At 45.4% G+C, this 19,775-nt stretch overlaps 1 protein-coding gene across 9 annotated transcripts in view; it reads right to left on the minus strand.

The window, feature by feature from the left end:
* Positions 1-3,385: 3,385 nt before the first annotated feature.
* Positions 3,386-19,775, minus strand: part of rtn4 (reticulon 4) — a 38,251-nt gene continuing 21,861 nt past the window's right edge. For 8 of the 9 annotated variants that reach the window (XM_012963083.2, XM_012963082.3, XM_012963089.2 and 5 more), the window contains 6 exons: positions 13,954-14,161; positions 8,336-8,474; positions 6,598-6,667; positions 5,626-5,672; positions 5,065-5,123; positions 3,386-4,374 (listed from right to left, as the gene is read on the minus strand). In XM_012963083.2, the coding sequence (XP_012818537.1) occupies positions 4,332-4,374; positions 5,065-5,123; positions 5,626-5,672; positions 6,598-6,667; positions 8,336-8,474; positions 13,954-14,161 (566 nt within the window). In that variant the 3' untranslated portion in view covers positions 3,386-4,331. Of the gene's footprint in view, positions 4,375-5,064; positions 5,124-5,625; positions 5,673-6,597; positions 6,668-8,335; positions 8,475-13,953; positions 14,162-18,551; positions 18,673-19,775 lie in introns of those variants that run through there. The other variant, XM_012963091.2, reaches the window with a different exon arrangement.

A 19,775-nucleotide genomic window follows, 5' to 3' on the forward strand; every position in this document is an offset into this window, starting at 1 on the left:
GCGCTGCTGCTTCTTTCTATTGGATCAATACCTACACCCTAAGGACTGGCTCCCAAACCTCTCCTTAGCCCTACTGGCCCTCTCTATGCACCCTAGAATATTTACCCATAAGCACCTGCTGCTGAACCTGTACAATCAAGTTCACTTCTGGAATTATTTCCCCTTAAATCCTAGCTCCGCCCCCAGCCTTTCCGCTGCCCACTGGCTGTGTTCCCAGGCTGTTGAGGAGACCCACACTAGTCACCTACCTGCCATTTATATGTGACAACCCAAGCAAATCTTGGCTACTGGCAACCTACCCATCTTATAAATGCTACCAGTGGCTACTGGTTGTAGAAAATGGCTACTGATGACTCTACTGGTGCCTTTCTTCTTGCCCCATGACATTATACAAAGGCCAAACAGGTTCTGGGTTAGCTAGACAGAAAGCGAGACAATGGCACCCAGCACCCTGCTGCACTGGTCCCATAACATATATAGAGCCAAATACTTAATAATAATTAAATTTGGGGCCAAGCGAGCAGATCTTAAAGTGTATGGCCACCTTAACACACATTATAGATCTGGGGGAGGGGTAAGTGGGAGGGGCCTGTGCTGTTGAGTCACCAGCAGTAAATGACCAACTGTAGCCCAGCTCTCCTTCCAATCATGGAGCAGTCAGATGATTAGCCCCATAGTGGCTTGGATTTATCAAGCCCTCAGCATTTATTAAGAATCAGTTAAAGCACTAATAGTGAGTCCTATATTGTACCACTCAGTCCGGCCCATACACCCTGCATCATACTCATGGCCCCCATTCTTGGGATCTGCACAAACACAAGGCGCTGAAGGAATTATTAAGCCCCAAAATATCTCAGTTCATACGCCTTTCCAATAAACATTCTGAGTGATTTTAAAGTTGTAAATCTGTCTGTCTCTGCTCTGGCTGCTTTGAAACAATGTAGCAGAAATATTACAAAGTCTTGGCTGGGGGAAAGCTGATTTCGCCTACATTGCTTCAATAGTCATAACCAGCAGTGAGTGCACAGAATAGCCAGGGACAGATAAGAATTATACTAACAATAACCAATGGAAATGTGTAATAAATGTGTATTGGAAAGCTGCTTGGAGTGGTTACATTTTCTTACTTCAGGCACAATTGTATTTTTGGCTTTACATCCCTTTTATTTATAAAGCTCTCACACAGCCTGGCTTGTATCTACAGGGACTCTCATATCACCACTGATAGGGCAACACCTGCCACCCACCTACAAACCCAGGTGCCCATGTTATGGGGGAAGATCATTAATGTTAGGTCGGTGCTGTACCGGTGAGCGCATTGCGTGACACTTTAGCGTATGCATAAGGCAGGGGCACCTCCTGAGCACATCTAATACATACATGTAGCAGGGCTGCACTCACCATTAATCCCCTTGGCTGGATTTCATGCAGCCCGAAATGCACCATAACCCCTCACACAGGCTAGAATGGAATACCTGCAGAACCAGTGGTTGTTTTTGTCTGTTTTTGGCCCAAAATTGTGGCCTAAAAGGTGCTCCCACCTTGCCCTCTGGCTGTTTCCTATTCAAGTCATGGGGGGCAGCAAGGGCTGTGTTTCAGCCCCATGAGCCTTAAGCAGTGTCGGACTGGGGTGCCAAGGGCCCACAAGAAAAGCTTAGGCCCACTCTCCCCTTCTCCATTCACTCACTTTCTTCAGTCTCTTAATTACTACTTTTTACGCTCTATTATCTATCATTTCCTCCATTTCTTCTGTTCCTCCTCATATAGAGAGATGATGGAGGCATACAAGGCAAATGGCTGGGTTAGCAGAAGGGCCCACTGACACCTGGGCCCACCGGGAGTTTTCCTGGTATCCTGGTGGGCCAGTCCGACACTGGCCTTAAGGCCACACGCATGGTGTAAGATCTACCTCTCAGGCCGATCTCCACTCCATGTAGCCGCACTCAGGCCAATGAATGAAGCTGCGGATAAGAGAAGCGGACTTTACACCATGTGTGACTATGGCCTTAGGGACAAGGAAAGCTCTATTCACTGTATGTAATGTAACCCCAGAGAATTTAATAACCACGTTTTTCCCCAGATTAGAACTTTTAGAAAAAAAAAATGCAGTCACTGGGAGTAGGAAGTGCAAATTAGGAACTGCCCAGGGATTCTTGGCAAACTTGAGATGGGTAGTTGTGCCACACTACTGCTTTACCCAAGCCGCTGCATTTTCTTTTCCTAAGAACGACTGAATTCACTGGGTACTCAACATATTAGCCCCCCCATGAATAAGCCTTTCCTTTCAAATCTGTATTAGAGGGGCAGTGGTTGCTTCTACTCCTCATTGTGCTACAGCCAGAATACATGGTCTCCATATGTGCCATATATAACTTGCAACCCACAGACACCTATGTACCACTGACACACTCACGTACCACCCGCAGACACCTATGTACCACTGACACACTCACGTACCACCCGCAGACACCTATGTACCACTGACACACTCACGTACCACCCGCAGACACCTATGTACCATTCACGTACCACCCGCAGACACCTATGTACCACTGACACACTCACGTACCACCCGCAGACACCTATGTACCACTGATACTCACGCACCTCCCGCAGACACCTATGTACCACTGACACACTCACGTACCACCCGCAGACACCTATGTACCACTGACACACTCACGTACCACCCGCAGACACCTATGTACCATTCACGTACCACCCGCAGACACCTATGTACCACTGACACACTCACGTACCACCCGCAGACACCTATGTACCACTGATACTCGCGCACCTCCCGCAGACACCTATGTACCACTGACACACTCACGTACCACCCGCAGACACCTATGTACCACTGACACACTCACGTACCACCCGCAGACACCTATGTACCAATGACACTCACGTACCACCCGCAGACACCTAAGTACCACTGACACACGTACCACCCGCAGACACCTATGTACCACTGACACACTCACGTACCACCCGCAGACACCTATGTACCACTGACACTCACGCACACCTATGTACCACCCGCAGACACCTGTGTACCACCGACACTCACGCAGACACGTGTACCACCCGCAGACACGTGTGTACCACCCGCAGACACGTGTGTACCACTGACACGCACACCTATGTACCACTGACACTTACACGCACCTATGTACCACCCGCAGACAGCTATGTACCACCCGCAGACACCTATGTACCACCCGCAGACACCTATGTACCACCCGCAGACACCTATGTACCACTGACACTCACGCACACCTATGTACCACCCGCAGACACACCCTTCACACGACTAACGGCAGATGAGAGCAATGTGAGTAAAGCCCTTGGGCGGCCAGGTGAGTAAATAAACAGTCGGCGCTTAAGGTCTACAAGCGTTTATTGATACTCGGTTTCTGGTTGTACATATCACAATGCATTCCAAGAGTTGCGTCGGCGCATTTCGGCAGCTGTTAGACATTTCACGTTCTTGCAACACAAAGTTTCACAAATATCTGCATCATTTGTTTCTCATTTCACAGGAAAAGTGAGTCTCCATGTGCAAAACCCAACCCAATATGTATACACGTTAATATCTTCCATTCCCCCCCAGACAATAGTGTTTCTAGGCTGTCGGACACGTATGTGCTACAGAGCTAGCGGTTAGAACGGCCTCTCTAAAATAAAAAAAAAGTGTAGTAATCATCATCATCATCATCATCACTGTGAGCAAGTGGAAGCTATAGGCTGAATGGACGACACAGATTGGCAATAGATAAAAGAGTAAAATCACAATAGCGCAAGTGGCGCCAGCGAGCAGCCTGCAGGTACCAACGTCACGGTACTGTAACCCGTTCAGTGCAGAAGGGGTTAAGGATCCATTTCCTACCCATTGGGCACTGAAAGTCTGCATGCCGGCTCTACCCAATGAGAGCACAGAGTGCAATGAGGGGGTTGTGCCCATGGAAACGCAGTAAGACTACCGCCAAAGCACAATATACAGCATGCTAATAATCCTCTGTATTACACAGTGCTGCACACAGGAGGGAGAGGGGAACAGTCTGAAACCCACACGTAGCAGCTTACAATACTCAGAATGAAACACGTGGCAGTAAAACAGTTGGTTTATTCTCCCATAAACACTGCGCCGCTGCTTCTTTTTTAAAAAAAAAAAATAATAATAAAACAAAACAAAAAAAAAAATCAGTGAAATTGCCCTGCGGCGTCAAGGTGTCCCCCAACCCCGCCAGCGTCACCCCAATGCACAGTGCTCAAATGCTGAGGCTCCTATTGATAACTGCGGCACACTTCTGGCGGGTTAGTGGCTTTTATTCAGCTTTGCGTTTCAGTCCGGGAACTTTAGAGAGGATCCTGGGAAAGAGGAAAAGAGAAAGAAAGGATGAAACACTGCGCAGCAAAGGGAGGGTTTATTCACATAAAGGGCAAGCTAAGTAGCTGGAGTGGTACGTGGGTTATTGGGGGTGCACTAAGCAGAGCGCTATGCACATACCCTGAAGGGGCTGCAGTACTGGAGGGATTGTACAGCAGCTCAGTCACTGTATAAAGCCAATGTTTATTGTGGGGTTTAAATCCGACTTATTTCCTTATGTGTCTATGTAGAATACAAGCAAGTCACCTAGTGTGGCCCCACGTGGTGTCAGGCTATGGGTGCCAAACGTATTGGTAGTTGGGTGATATCGTGGGTAGGCTACACAGTGGTGCTTGGCAGTGGCACCCATTCCCCGGCAGGCCTAAGTGAAGCGCTGAATTAGAATGGCAAAGCAGCCAGGAAACATTACAAGGGAAACGCACCCCCTGGGGGCTCATCCCGGGGCATCTTGGCTACGACTCACATATACGGCCCAGGACTGGTGGGAGCCCCAGGGGCACCTGTGTAGCATCTGCGCTTTCCGACTACAATGGGAAGGGATTGAAGAGAAACCACCCTGCACGGGACTCAAAACTCACTCTGAAGAGCAGGGCGAGGGCACGCAACATGGCGCTTATGGAACAAACATGGGGCTCAGAGCGCATCTGTAGCAGCGCTAACACAATACTTACAGGTCTGAAGTACTTTTGACATTCTTGTTTATGAGCGCTAGGTAGTGATCCACTTGAGTCTGCAAACAAAGGGATGAGATTAAAGTCTGTCGCCCAATGAAGCAGCTCTAGAAACCATGCGGCAAACATGGAGAATGATACACTGCGTATCCCACACAGCCAATGGAACACAAGTCAAATGGAAGTTTAACCCTCTCCATGCCACAGCCCTTTAACCTTATGGTGTCAACGTGACAGTACATTGACTTCAGTGCCACAGATTCTATGGTGGGTGGCACTTAAAGGGTTAATTAGGAGAAATGTTGAGGGAACATTCTTATGTAGTCATTCTCATTGCTTTTGTGTGACATTGCCAAGTAGCCTTACACTAGGGTATCAGGAGCAGCCTGCTGTTGTGCAGGAGAGAATGGCAATGATAACAAGAGCAACCCAACAATATGGCTGGGCCCTTCTGGGTAAGGGGGAGAGACAAGCAGGTGAAGTGCATTGTGGGAAGCTGGGAAGAACAGAGCACAAGTCAATGAGAGAGAAAGGAAGGGCAGTAATGGCAGAGCCTCTCACCTGATGCCTTTCATAAATGACAGGAATACTGAACAGGGAAATCAGTGCTGCAATGACAGAAAGCAATCCGTGAGCAATAATACAGGCCCAGCAATCCCAAACACTCCCCCCCCTACTGGGAACTACCAATCCCTGACACCTGAGGGGCACTACATGAATGCCCGTGTTTATGTAACAGCGCCACTCGATGGTTAAAAATGATCCTTTTTATTGTAACTGGCAGACTAACATAAGTATAGCTTAATTACCCCAGTGAGGGTGCCAATCTGAGCTCAGCTTTTATTTCCTGGAGGTGTCTGATCAAAGCTAGCTCCTGATTGGCTCCAGAGCAGTGACCCATAGCAGCCTATCAGGACCTCACTACCCCGTTTATGGATGCCGAGGGCTACAAATGAAACTTTTTATGTCTTTAAATGTAATAATATAAAGTCAAATATACAAGTGTGTCACTGAGCCGTATATAATATGTGCACTGCTGTCACTGCACGCGTGTCTCCCTATTAGCACTGTATTCTATATGCAGCACAGCCATAGCACATGTGCACTGTATCAATGGCACCATCGCTCAAATGCTACTAATATTATTGTAACCAGAGAAACAAACCAGTCAAAAAAGAAAATGTACTTATTTATTAAAGTACAGCATGGCAGTATGGGTAATGGTGCTGCTGTATCTAGGAGTCCATGCCTGTACTAGTATTTAGGGTTTCTGATGATCCCTAGCTAATACCCTACCCAGAGCCAAGTACCAGGCTGGAGGGTAAGCAGAGACTTGCAGTGCCACAGAGGCACCACTAGAGACAACACTGCCCTCTGCAGGCCACCTACAGCCTAGCTAATGCCCAACACTGCCAATAGCTGCAGCCTCAGTAGCCCCATACCCCAAGTCACATCTTCAGATAGAGGATTAGGTGAATTTCAATTTATTAACATCTTTAATCCCAAGGGCAGTTGGGTATTGCTTTCACTTACCCAGAATGAGCAGAGTGAGACCATTAAACAAGGCACCAATATAAGTGAAGACCCACATCAATACTGCAAACTGAAAATGAGAGAAGAGTTATGCAATGTATTACGCAACTAAAAAGAAGCAATATAATCAGATACACACACACTATATTATATATATATATATATACATACATACATAGAGACACACACACACACACACTATGCATGTTACACCCCAATAAACATTTCTACACACAAAAGGTCTGTGGCACTGTCCCAGGGAACTGTGGGTACCCTAAACACAAGTCAGCGATTGGTTGCCCTTCTTGCACATACAGGAAACAAAGGGTTGGGGGCAAATAAACCAATGGGGCAGAAATGTACAGAAGATGAGCTACTATTTCTAAAGATGCTGAATACATAGATATCCGTATGTGAATTAGGCACACATGTGACACTGGGTTGTGTTTTTAGCTGCCAACGCAGTGCCTGGGAGAAGACACAGGAAAAAGCGGATGAAACCTGGCTGAATTAGTCCCATGTGGCATTAGCCATAAGGGCCAGCCTCACAATTGCTTTCATGTCAAACTTGTCCAAGAATGAGTAATGTGGCAGTGTGGCCCCATATTCCATCAGTCAGGCTGGCTGAGTTTGAATGCACTTGTACAGAATGATATATATATATATATATTTCAATTAGTCCTGGGGTGCCCCACCAGCCCCCTTTGTATTTCTGTGCCATTAATGTGTCTCCCTTCTCACGTATCAGTTATTGGTTTGTATGTAACCTGTATATTCCATGTATGCATCCATTTATTTTACAGTGCCACAGAATGGTTTGGTGCCTAGGTGTTAATAATAACAGAATTAGTGACACAATAGTGCTGCTTATGGCAATATCCCAGTGATTTCCCAGCTCACTAGTTACAGAAAGCAGAGTGACCTTTAAAGTGAAGCTGAGCGCATGATATAAAACCCCGGTCAGGCTGCCGCGTCACTGCCCCACGACTGCACCGGCTCCTAGCAGAGTATTGGGTATCAAATGAGCAGCTAGGAATAGGCACTGCAGTCTGGGGGGGTCGGATGCACTGACTGTCACAGCAGTGAGACTCTCCGGCCGGCAGTGAGCAGTGACCTGGGACATACGAGCGCTCCCTTGCAACACAATTCTGCCTGCTGTCACTACAGGAATCCTGCTGACTTATCACAGGCCCTATGTGTTTATATTTTAGTTGCTGCATTACTCCATGGGTGCCTCCATGACACCTAAAGGTAAGGGGACAGCTGCAATGTTACTGGCAGAGTTGTACCGACATGTAATGGGCCACCTCTGTCTGGCGCCTTCAGGTTCCCCTGCAATGCTGCCTATGAGCTCTTCCCATACTGTACCATACCACGGGGGCACTCATAGGTAATAAATATGCATAAAATAAATACACACAGAGGTTAAGCTGGGGGTTTCTATTAAATACATATAATCTGATATAACCACAGCGTATTAATATTTCTGTTTAACCCATTAATCAGTAACGTTGACAGGTCCCATTTTATCTGAAGCAGAACCGACTGCAGAACGTTCCCAGCGCCTCAGAGCTCTATTCCTGTGCCAACTTGCCACGTAAGCGCCAATGAGCAGAGCTCCCTTTACCCCCTGTATGAGTGAGTGATTGTATGGAACGTGTATGTTGGATGTAAGTGCCCCTTCCTATAATGAGTGAACACTGCGCGGGGCGGATAGAACTCAGGTCGGACTGATTACCTTCAGGGAATCCACCAAGTCTTCTACCAGGAAGAGGCGCCTGAGCTCCTTTACTGTGCAGTTCACATGGTTCAGCGCCACATTACAGTACTTCTGAACCAGATCCTCAGGCACCGCCAGGTTGGACTCCAAGATGGATCTAAACAGAAGAGAACCCAGACATTAGAACCTCAGTAGTGAATCATGGAGCCCATACACTGTATTAGGCCAGAATATAGGGTACGGATATCATGAGAATTGAAAAGAATTCCACAGACTTATCATTCATTTCAACGGGAATTAAACCATGTGAAACGGATATTTCAGTTTCTAATGGGTTTTATGAAGGAAAGTACAAAATGAGCAGTAAATACATTTAAAAACATTTATTGGGTGGTTGTGATTTTTTTCTAAATATAATCTCTTTGGTATTTTACCAAATACCCTATTTTATTAAATCTATACACAAACATCAGACAAACCAGCATGTTCCTTTTTAACAATATAGCCTTAAGGTGCCCATACATGTTAAGATCGAGGTCGCCAAGCGAGCGGATCTTCTCCCGATACCTAAGGGTGGGTGATATCGGGAAAATGTGGGCTAATTCGATCGTTTAAAGCTCATGCAAAGACAGTGTTATGATATATTTTAAAACAGTTTAATTTCAGGTGTCAGTATCTCTTTAAGACCTGGGAGGACTGGGAAAGGATCTGGGACACCATGGCCCATGCATCGTAAATACTTCCTTGTTGGAATCATACAGGGTGCTCATTAGGTGGGATATGGTTCCTGTCCAGCAATATCAAATTTCAAGTAAATTCTTGCCCTGCTGGATGGCGACCGCACCCTTCTCTCCAGATAACAGTTCACATCGTAGTCGAATGGAAATAATGTTGTTTTACTCTCTATAGCTGGCTCTTACACAGCAGCCCCTGTCCCACCCCTGCCCTATATGTAGGGTGCAGAGATATCCTATGGAAGTATTTATATATTTTAATAAACCTTTGGATACCAAGCAACACTGGGCTTTGCTATTTACCCAACCCTTTTCTTTTTTCTTTTGTATTGTCTGGCCTTTATCACTTTTGCCCAAAGTCTGTATATGAGCCCATATATGAAGTGCAATGGAACTCAACAATAGACTTTATATATAGTTTTCCTTTTGAAAATGTACCTATTTATACTCCATTGCTTTCTCAAATCAAGTGCAGGCATTTCCTCTTGTTTTGTTGAAGAAGAAAAAAAAACTTAACGTTTTCCTTTTTTTGCCATTACATAGCATTAATTTTAAGGTTGGACTATTTTCACTGAACTCCCTTCACTAAGCAGGAACCTTGGAGCAGCTAATTGTCTGGGGCTTCCCAGTGGACTGGTTATTAGTTTTATCAGCTCCTCGGAAGTTGGGATCAGTAAAACTAGCTTCATATGCTTGCTTAGTGCTTAAAAATAAAATAAATCATAACTATTTCTTAATTAAAAAATATAGGCAAAAAGTATGTTCAGCAAAAGCCGTATTCATTGAGCTCATGATGAAAAGAGGTGCTTTGTCTCCCCATTGGGGGCCGGCGTAATGCCCACAAAACCTATGGCTGCAGCAGTCGCCAGACGCCTCACCTCCTCACTAGTGATTGTCCTGTGACAATGTTGGCTACAACATCTGGAGTAACAGGTGCCTGCCCCGCGAGGGCACTGCGTAGCTACATGTTACTGCCATTCAAGTCATAGTCATTGTCCCCTGCCAGAAGAGCTACTGTGTGCCCTGCTCTAATGTGCAACACTGCTGTAAAGCATAGCTCCTATGAGGTCACAAGTAGATGGGAGAATATCAGAGAGAATGTTTGTGCTTTAAGGACTGTCTCTTTATGTGACAGTCCCAGATTCATGTGTCTCGCAGGCCCAATGTGGAACCACAAAGCCGGTATTTGCACAACAAGCAGAAATGCCCTTTAGGCAAGAAGTGTAAGAATATTAGTGCTGGGCTACTGGGGGTGCTGCTATGGCAAGTTCCAGCGCTGGATTTAATTTGGGGAAAGGAAGAGAATTTATAAAGCAGTTTGTGCTCAGATGTATTTGGTGTATTTGCGGCTACATTTGTGCCCAATTTATTGCCCAACAGAAGCATCGCAGGCACTTACATGAGAAGCAATTTTATGCACAAACCCCCTGGGGTCTCTAAAGGCTGCCGGGGAGAACAAGCGATCCTGTCACGCTCCATGGCTGAGGTTCTGCCTACAGGATTAGCAGCAGGCCTCATGCACTGGGAATGGGATCGGGCAGCGACACTCTGTTCCAAGAGTCTGTCGGATCAAATACTCAGAACCCCATAAGTTACAGGATAAGAGGTTCTAGTTACATAATATGGCCGGTATAATCCAATACCGTTATGCCCACTAGCAGCTGGCTGATGCCAGACTGACACCCAGTCTGATGTAAACGGCACAAAAGGAGTTTTGCCCACGATTTTGCAGAAAATGGCATCAGACAAAGTGCAATCTGTCACTGCTCCCTGGGTTACAGAATGGAGACCACCCTAACAGGAGGATCCCCACGCACAAAAACACAGGCCTTATGGCTACATCAGAGTTTCTAAACTAAGCACTTATGGTGGCCATACACAGGCCAATAAAAGCTGATCTAAATCGGCAGCTTGTCAGGCTGTGTATGGGGCCCGCGGACAGATATTTGACAGAAAAATCAGCAAGATGTTAATCTGGCAGTATTAAAAATCGCCGTGGGGCGAGTAGGCTTATTGATGCACACAATGGCCTGCATCTCTTCAATGTGATCGGATAGTTTAGGCAGCCATGTGCAGTACTGGCACAGTTCCGGCTCCTCGCTGGTACCCGCTGCCCATCTCTGCAGGAAATTAGTGGAGGTGCGGTCCAGCAACCCCCTTCTCCATGGGGACAGTGCAGGATTCAATCATCATAACATCATTCATTTTATTATAAAATGTAAACGAAACAAGACCCTATTGTTAAAATACTCATTTAGGGATCAGGGACTTGATAAGAAAGTGGACATCTACTTTAATAAGCATCTAATTCACTTTTTAAAATGGTAAAAATATAAGTCATAGGTTTGTGCTGTACTATTTAGAAACCAATTAATGCCAATAAAGGGTTGCTGAGCTGAGCCTACGCCAATCAGCCTGTTATAATCTGCACTCAGTGCCAGTGTAGCACTTGCCCAATGGCCCCTCTGTGGGAAGAGCAAGGCAGGTGTCTATAAAGGCGGTGCGGGCACAGACTGGGAACCTTGGGAGTAGGAACATGTACTAATGATTTACAAGGAAATAGAGCATTGGGCAATGGGGACAGAAATAGCACAAAGTCCCATAGTGTCCAAGTCACACACTGGGCAAGATGTTCTACTGGGGGCCCTGTAAACACTGGAAAACTTAATGTAATGTGGCTGTGATAACTTGGCAGTATGGCTGCCCTCACGCGACTGGCTCTGGGCTCCCAAATAATCATTTAGCCCTCCCTTAACTGGTCCCACCCTGACACTGGCCCGGGGAGCATCTGTAGGAGCCCTCATTGGTTGTCTATTAAGGGGAAATTTATTACTCACAAGTCAGAATGACATTAACTTTGTTTAGGATTATTTTGCCAAATCTATATGTTTCTCTACTCAGCCTTATCTCACACAGGAGGGCACTGCCATACCGGCCATAACATTTACATTTTTATGGTGCCATATGGATAAGCAGCCCTCACCAGAATTTTTCTATAAAAACAGCCATTTAACTTTATGGCAGGAACACACAGGCACAGGATTAGTTACCCTTGAAGGCACTGGAATTGTAAGTCAATAAGTGAAATCTATCGCTCATCACTACTGATTTGGCTACGAGAGTGGAAGGGATAAGGCACATGGGGTGCTCTGGGCACTGGTACTGGAGGTCAATAGCCCAGTTAAAGCTCTATGGCGGCAACTGCAAACTTAGACTTAGACCCCCCCTGCTAATGGCAAACTGCCCAGGGGGCAGAATCCTTAGGGCAATGGCACACACAGTTTTTCATCCTTGAGTTGCCCACAAGATTCCGAGTTCAACCCACAAGGGAACCAGCAGGGTCCAAGCAATTACAATTCTAGTCAATGGAGGGGCAATTAACCGGGGCTTTGGTGCCCACCCACTAAGCCTGGAATCACACAGGCAGCAAAATTCTGAGAACTGCCCTCTGTGCCTCTAAGGTGCTTAAGGGACAAACATGGCCTCACAAACATGGCCTCTAAATTCCTTCATGGGTTGAAACTAAAATATGAATCTCAACTGTGATATAAAGTAACATAAGCTGAGGGCTGACACAACAAAAACCAATGGACAGAGAGCTGTAGCTAAGTTATCACAGGCAACATGGCAGCTATTGTAGCAATGAAAAAAAGAGGCAGCTTTAAACAATTTATAATGCTTCTGCTATCATCAAATGTACAACGGACTTTTTTTTGGCAGAAACTAGAACCAAAAAACGCTAAAGTTAAAACGATAATAATCATTATATCCCTTGCAAGTTACCCCTCATTATGTAGTTCCCGTTGTTAGGAGAATGTGTTTCCAAAAATACATAGCACTTAGTAAAATGAGCCTGGCCAGGATTTATGATGACAAGTGTACAATATGCAAGTCAGAAGTGAGCAGAAGAACCAATGCTGACGTGTCTGTCATGTAATGAAATCTGAGAGCTACGCCAGAGCAAGTGGCCTCCAGCAGGCCAAGCCAAGAGGGGCTTGTGGGACCCCTCACCTCCTTTTGCAATCTCCGTACCTGGATTCTGGACACCAGACCAAGTCATGTGTGGGGTTTCTAAGCTCTCTTCCTAACGAAGGGAGTCAAATTGCGGCTTGAAATAAAGGGCAATGAGCCTAAACAATATAAGCAAGTGCCATTCCTATCATTTTATGATTACCAAAAAACTAACCACACACCTAAATACCTTGGCGAGGTCACCAAACGAACATTATCTTTGCCCGATTTGTCTGCAGATACTCTGGGCAAAATCAGGCAGATCCAATCATTGCTTATCTCTTGCTCCAGCTTATGATGTAATTCCCCATAACTATGCTATCTGCAATATTGGGGATGTTAAAATAGAAGAGCAGAAACATATAGAATTTCAAGTCAACTCCATGGCAGGACATGGCACTCTGGAAGGGGGGTGGGGGAATAACAGAAGACTGAAATAACCTCCTGTTGGATATTTTAGCTGAGGACCATAGAGGGGTCAAGTTATTAAAGCTACTGGGAGTGTGTGTGTGACCTTGAGAAGAGACTTCTATAGGCTTTATTCACTTACAGTGCTCCTCACCAGCATTGGGATCTTCCTCTGTAACCCGAGTCATGTCACAGTGTAAAGGCAACACTAAAACATTCCTTCTTGGGTTTTATCATCAGAAGCAATGCTTTCACTATGTAGGGGTTAAATTAATTTCTTCATTTACAGTGTAACAAAAAGATAGAACTTCCTTTACGTAGCTATTTCCATTTATATCAATGGGACCCAGTAATACAGACTCTACATCTCTGGCATGGTGTAAACTTCTTGGCAGTAATATGGATTGTAAAACGCTGGAAGGGGAAATGGTCAAATGCCTTTTATTGACATTTCTAAGCAATAATACATGAAAGAACTCATACCTGAATGGGTGCCCTTCATCAGACTTCTGGATGGCCTGTAGAACCCCTCTGTATATCCTAAAGCTGATGGAGACTGACAGCAGGGCCAAGGCAATGTATGCAAGCACGCTCACAATGCTAAACACACTGAGAGAGAGCAGGAGGAACAAGCTCGCGCCAAACACCGCTCCGGACTTCTTAATGTCCCGCCAGTAAACTAGGTCGACAACTGAAAAGAGAAACAATTATTCAAAAATGGTTAGATTTCTGGCAAAATGTAGAGATTATTATCATATTAAGAAAAAAACATGGCTGCCCAACTGGAGGGTATGTAGGGAATGGCTCCTTGCTGCTCAGTAACATTTGTGTGCATCAGCCTTGCTATAATTCTTAGGCTAGCGCTACATGGGGCTGATTCTCGGCCTGCGGTAAAAACATATATTTTGGCATAGATATTCTAACTGCCTCTCAGGCTGTGCTTCCAGGGATATGCTGCCGAAACTGTAGAAATAACAACACCTCATAACCCAGAATAATCCCACATTTAGAGTTTTTTAGGCCAGGGAAAAAAAAAAAGATGCATAAAGCTGCCCCAGATGCCCCCATTAACTTGAATGGGAAATGCCTGACAGCACCATTACTAGCTTGTTTCAACCCAAAAAGGCTCACTAGAAGATGCCCAGGGTGGTGAAATCCTTTCAATATGTTATAAAAATGTCAAGTTTCAGTACATGTTTTGTTGCTGTAGGGCAGTGATCCCCAACCAGTGGCTCAGGGGCAACATGTTGCTCACCAACCCCTTGCATGTTGCTCTCAGTGCTCCCAAACCAGGTAGTTATTATTGAATTCCTGACTTGGGGGCAAGTTTTGGTTGAATAAAAACAAGATTCACTACCAAATAAAGCCCCTGTAAGCTGATAGGGTGCATAGAGACCCCTAATAGCCAATCACAGCCCTTATTTGGCTCCTCCATGAACTTTTATGGTGCTTGTGTTGCTCTCCAAGTCTTTTTACATTTACTGTGGCTCAGAAGTAAGAAAGGTTGGGGACCCCTGCTGAAGGCCCTACACGCCAGCTGGGTAGCCCTGCTTTAAAAGAATACATTTCACCATATAATATTTCCTTTATCTAAAGGTTAAATAGTGCTGCTGTAGCTCCCAGTGGGTTTACCATACAGGTATAAGATAACAGACTCTCTATAATGAGGAGTACCATGGCATAAGGCTAATAAAAACCATAATCAGTCAAAAAAAAAAAAAAAAAAAAAAAAAGAATTTTGTTAAAAAAAAAAAAAAAAAAAACTACCACCAATTTCAGTATATCCTTCATATCAGGTTTCCAGATAAAAGATCCCATAGCGGAACACCTAACATCTGTTACAGGGAGGCTTACAAAGATTGGCTGGGCAAACAAATAATGTGGCGTGGTCAGCGGTCACCCTCGTCTGATTGATGGCCACTGCTGGTCTCAGGCCAAAAATGGACACTGGCACGGTGGCATTTGCTGAGGAGTTTTTTTGGCTGCCAATTGTACAGCGACGGACAAGCCTTAACGTACATCACCTTTCCCACAACTTTACTCCCCATTACAAACTACTGTCAGTCACAAAGATAAATCTTGCTGATTTATGAATGATTAACACAAAGCCCTTTCCCTTTTAAAGCCTTAGGCAGAAAGCAGGTTCCCAGCACCGAACTCACTGGGTTAAAGAAGCCATTGGGTTAAAGAACCCAGAGAGTGAGTTGTGCAGTCGCTGCCGGCTTGGGTTTTACGTGCTACTAAATATGGTTAGTACTTTATACACAGAGATAAACACGCATGGGCTGGAGCTGTGAGTGCACAGGGGAACACAAACAAGCGCTGCACAAAACCGAGCTACCAGGGAGCTAAACTGGATTACGCTGCGGGCCCCCCACTCACACTGCGCTCAATCTGATCTGGGATCCTGGTAATGGGGCCTCAATAATCTGCGTACCCGGCTGCCAAGACAATGCTTTGAAAGAGCCATGGCAGCCGGATACACCGATACTTTAGCAATGCAACACATGGCACAACTATCAATCGTTCAGTAAACTGCAGCTCTCGCCACTTCATAAGGCACGGAAACTAAGGAAGAGCCAAGATTCTCAGCGACGCCTTTTTATTAGGGTTATGTAATAAAAAGTGCAGTAACCCATAAGAACCAATCAGCATGCAAAATGTACTGGTTACCTGTTAAAAAGCAAACATCTTATTGGTTGCTATGAGTTACTGCTACTGGGCAAATTTAGTGCCTTTTATTACATATGGGGGTATGTGTGTCGTTTGCCAGTGAGGGCTATGGTACCTGTGCAGTCTGGTCTCCAGCACCTTCCCCATTTACTTCCCATTCACTCCCAGTGGGACACTAACACATGCACTCCATAAGCAACGCTGTCATCTGTGCAAATCTTTGCCCAAATTGCCCACCCATGTGCTGGGTTAAAATTGGGTCGATCCGATTGCCTGGCCCCTGAGGTCACTTAGTTCAGCAGTCTTTAAACCTTTTTGGCTCAAACATTTACTAACAGCAACTGTTCTATAGTTCCAGTGATATCCAACACTGTAAATAAGCAGTCATTACTCTTCATCCTAACTGGCCTTTATGTCATACACAGGGCAATACACAGGCCAATAAAAGAGGACAACTCAGCTCCTCCTGCAGCTTACTGGTCAGTCAATACAGGTATGCCAATAGCCTGGCTAACCCACTAAACTGTTGAATGGACCCATCTGTAGAGGATCCCATCATCAGCCCAGGGGCCACACAATCAAATCAGGCAACTGACCAAACACATAGGTGGCCATATCCAAAAGATCCAATCATTTGGCACTTATTCTAAACAAGTGGCCCTACTGGTGTATAGCCAGCTTCTCTAGCTGCCCTAGATGTGCTTAGAACAGAAGAATGGCTGGTACAGAAATGATTTTACATTTAAAAAAGTTTCAAGTTTTTTCCAGATGCAGAGGAACTCAGATCCGCTCTTATGTACACAGCCCATAGCCCCATTGACAGGCCTAGCATCGGTCTGTGTGGAGCTACGCACAGCGGATATCAGTGCAAAAATACACGCATTCAGGTTTTTATGCCGATTTCTTGTCTTGCCCAGGCACTACTTTTGTAAATTTCATTTTATAAATACGGTTTGTAAATGAACAGAAATGTAACATGTAAATCCCCCCTACAGCTCTCAATAATGACACACAGTTCCAGTGACAGTTGGCATTCTAGATCACAAAGACAGTCAGTTTCAGAGACAGAATGTATTGCCTAAGACTGCCCTAATGGCTGTTCCTTCCAATAATATTCCTGTGTATATTGTGTATAGTGTGTAAGGTAGAACATCAGAAGGCACTGAGGATATCTGTGAGCACATAAAAACACAAGGCCACAGCACCCAGAACCCAAAGGGCTGTAAGCTCCATTAGCAGCTATAACAACAAACTTTCCCACCTGGAGGAACCTGATGTTGAAACTCACTCCTCTATCAAATCAATAAATTCTGTGCTAATTACCCAAAAAGCTGCGCTACAAGGTCTTATCTTTATGCACACGTGTAAATAAGGCTACGGATCCAACGAGGCACAAGTTTGTGTTGTTAGGGGTAAGTGCTTTGTTTCCGTTCCAGCAGTCATAGGGTGCCATTTCTAGCTGGACTCTCTCATTACTAGTGAACCCCCCCATCCCCCTGGTGCAAATCTGGTGCTACTCTATCACAGAATGTTGGGCCCCACATAATAACATTTCAGGGCTAGCACACATTACATGCAATACATAGACCCTAGCATATTTTTGTGACTTTAGGCCCAGACCATAGCACAAGAAGAGGCAGAGAGAGGCTGATCACAGCTATGGGTTCACCTCTGTACAGTTACTGGGGCCCAATCTGGTCTCCCCGGCTGGTGCTGGAGAAACACCCCCAGCATTTCCCAACACACATTTGCAGACTGGAGGGAAGTGGTTTCTTTTTTTGGAACTTTATTTAACATTCACAAAGATGACCGACTTACCCTTTAAACACACACAATCTATATAACCTGCATTTCCCATCTGCTGCCCCTACGCTCCCCCCACCGGCCCGCGGGCTACATGGCCCCAGCAATGCATGAAGTAACCAGCCACATAAAGGGCATCTGGGGGAGTTTGTGCAGCCACAAAGCCAGCGGAACCGACCCATTCCCATACCCATTTGTGTGACTTTGAGAGCAGGAGAGAATGCTAATAATAAAGTCGGGGAGGCCAGGGTAACATGGCCGGTGGGGGAAGAGAAGCTGCGGCAGCTGGTGTCCCTGGGTAAGTGGTATGTGGCAGCTCTATAAATAGCAGCCTAAGTATCTATGCCTTACATGCTAAAGCTCAGCCAGCAAAGCACCGGCTCCTAGCAAAGCGCCGCTCACATTCAGCAGAACAATTCCGCTCTTTTTATATCTATGGTTCCCTGTATATTAGCTCATGCCTGTTATTCACAGTTCCACACACACAGGGAGGTAAAACAAAGAAGTCAATGAGAAAGCTGCAGTCAGACAAAAGGGGCAGACAGGTTTCCCTGGGCAGCCCCCCCAGACACACACACACACACACAATTACAGAGAGCACTGACCGGCTTTGGAATCCATGTTGAGCGCGCTTGCATGTACCCAGACTGTGCACAGCTCACTGACTGGGGCTCTTTTCACTTCCTGCCGGTGCGCTCAGGAGGTCACACCGACACACAAACGTAACTGCCTGCTGTGACTCAGCCCAGGGAGGCCACGCCCCCTCAGACCCCAGACTGACAGAGAGCTGAGTTAGGGATTTCAGTCAATGGGGAGAGACAGTTCCATAGTGCAGGCAGCACAGCGGGAGGTTTGAGCTTTATTTGCAACTGAAAAGGATCTGCAAGAACCTACTCAAATGCCCATTGGCATACAAAGCCCATACAGTCTATTCATTAGCCACAGTCCCTCTGGCACAGAATACAACATGTTTACTTTAATTCAAAGCACAATTGTACTCCCCCCATGATTTACATTCAAAATGTACATTTATTAGTAAAAGGCTTTTTCATTGCAAAGCAGCAGGGTGGGAGCTGGGCACAGCAGGCACCATAACATGGCTGCACATTTCAATATAAATGGAGTGACTGCCCTGGCATACTACAGAAAGATTCAAGGGGAACTGTCATCCACCCAGACTGTAGTGGGTTTGTCTGCACAAACAAGCTTTACTCTAGGTTTCTTTATAGGCAGGTTTATTCATGTGCTGTCTCAACCCAACTCATACTGGACTCACAACATTAACATTGCTTTCAAATGGAAAAGATAGGTTGACCAACTCACAAAAAAAATCCAGCTATATAAGATGGAGCAATAACAGATGTGGTGTTTAACAACAAAAACACCCTGCATTTTCGGTTTAAAATTCGGTCCTTATAGGGACACAGGCGTACTCCAGTCCTATCAATGCATGAAGTACACTTTCAGTCCTATCTGCCTTTTCTCCACTGTTATTGCCAAGGTCCAAGGCCCCAGAGTAAACTACAATCCTGCTTTTCAGAATGAGGAGAAGAATGAGCAGAAAACAGGAGGCTTCCTTCATGCATTTCATTTCCCCTTGTATCTTATTTCCGCCCAACATTCTCAAACAGTTGCCCAGTATTCCCCTAGTGCAACACACCCAATGCCAACGTAAAGCCAGGCTGCAATATACACTGTGGGTAACACATATAAATACATGAAATCAATACACCAAGGGAATGTCGCTATTTAAATAATAGCACACAAGAGAAAAGAATAGCCTTTAAAGGGTGAACTTTTGTATGTTATAGAATTACATTACATTAACA

Source organism: Xenopus tropicalis, chromosome 5 (genome assembly GCF_000004195.4).
Source record: "Xenopus tropicalis strain Nigerian chromosome 5, UCB_Xtro_10.0, whole genome shotgun sequence".
NCBI classification, from domain to species: domain Eukaryota; kingdom Metazoa; phylum Chordata; class Amphibia; order Anura; family Pipidae; genus Xenopus; species Xenopus tropicalis.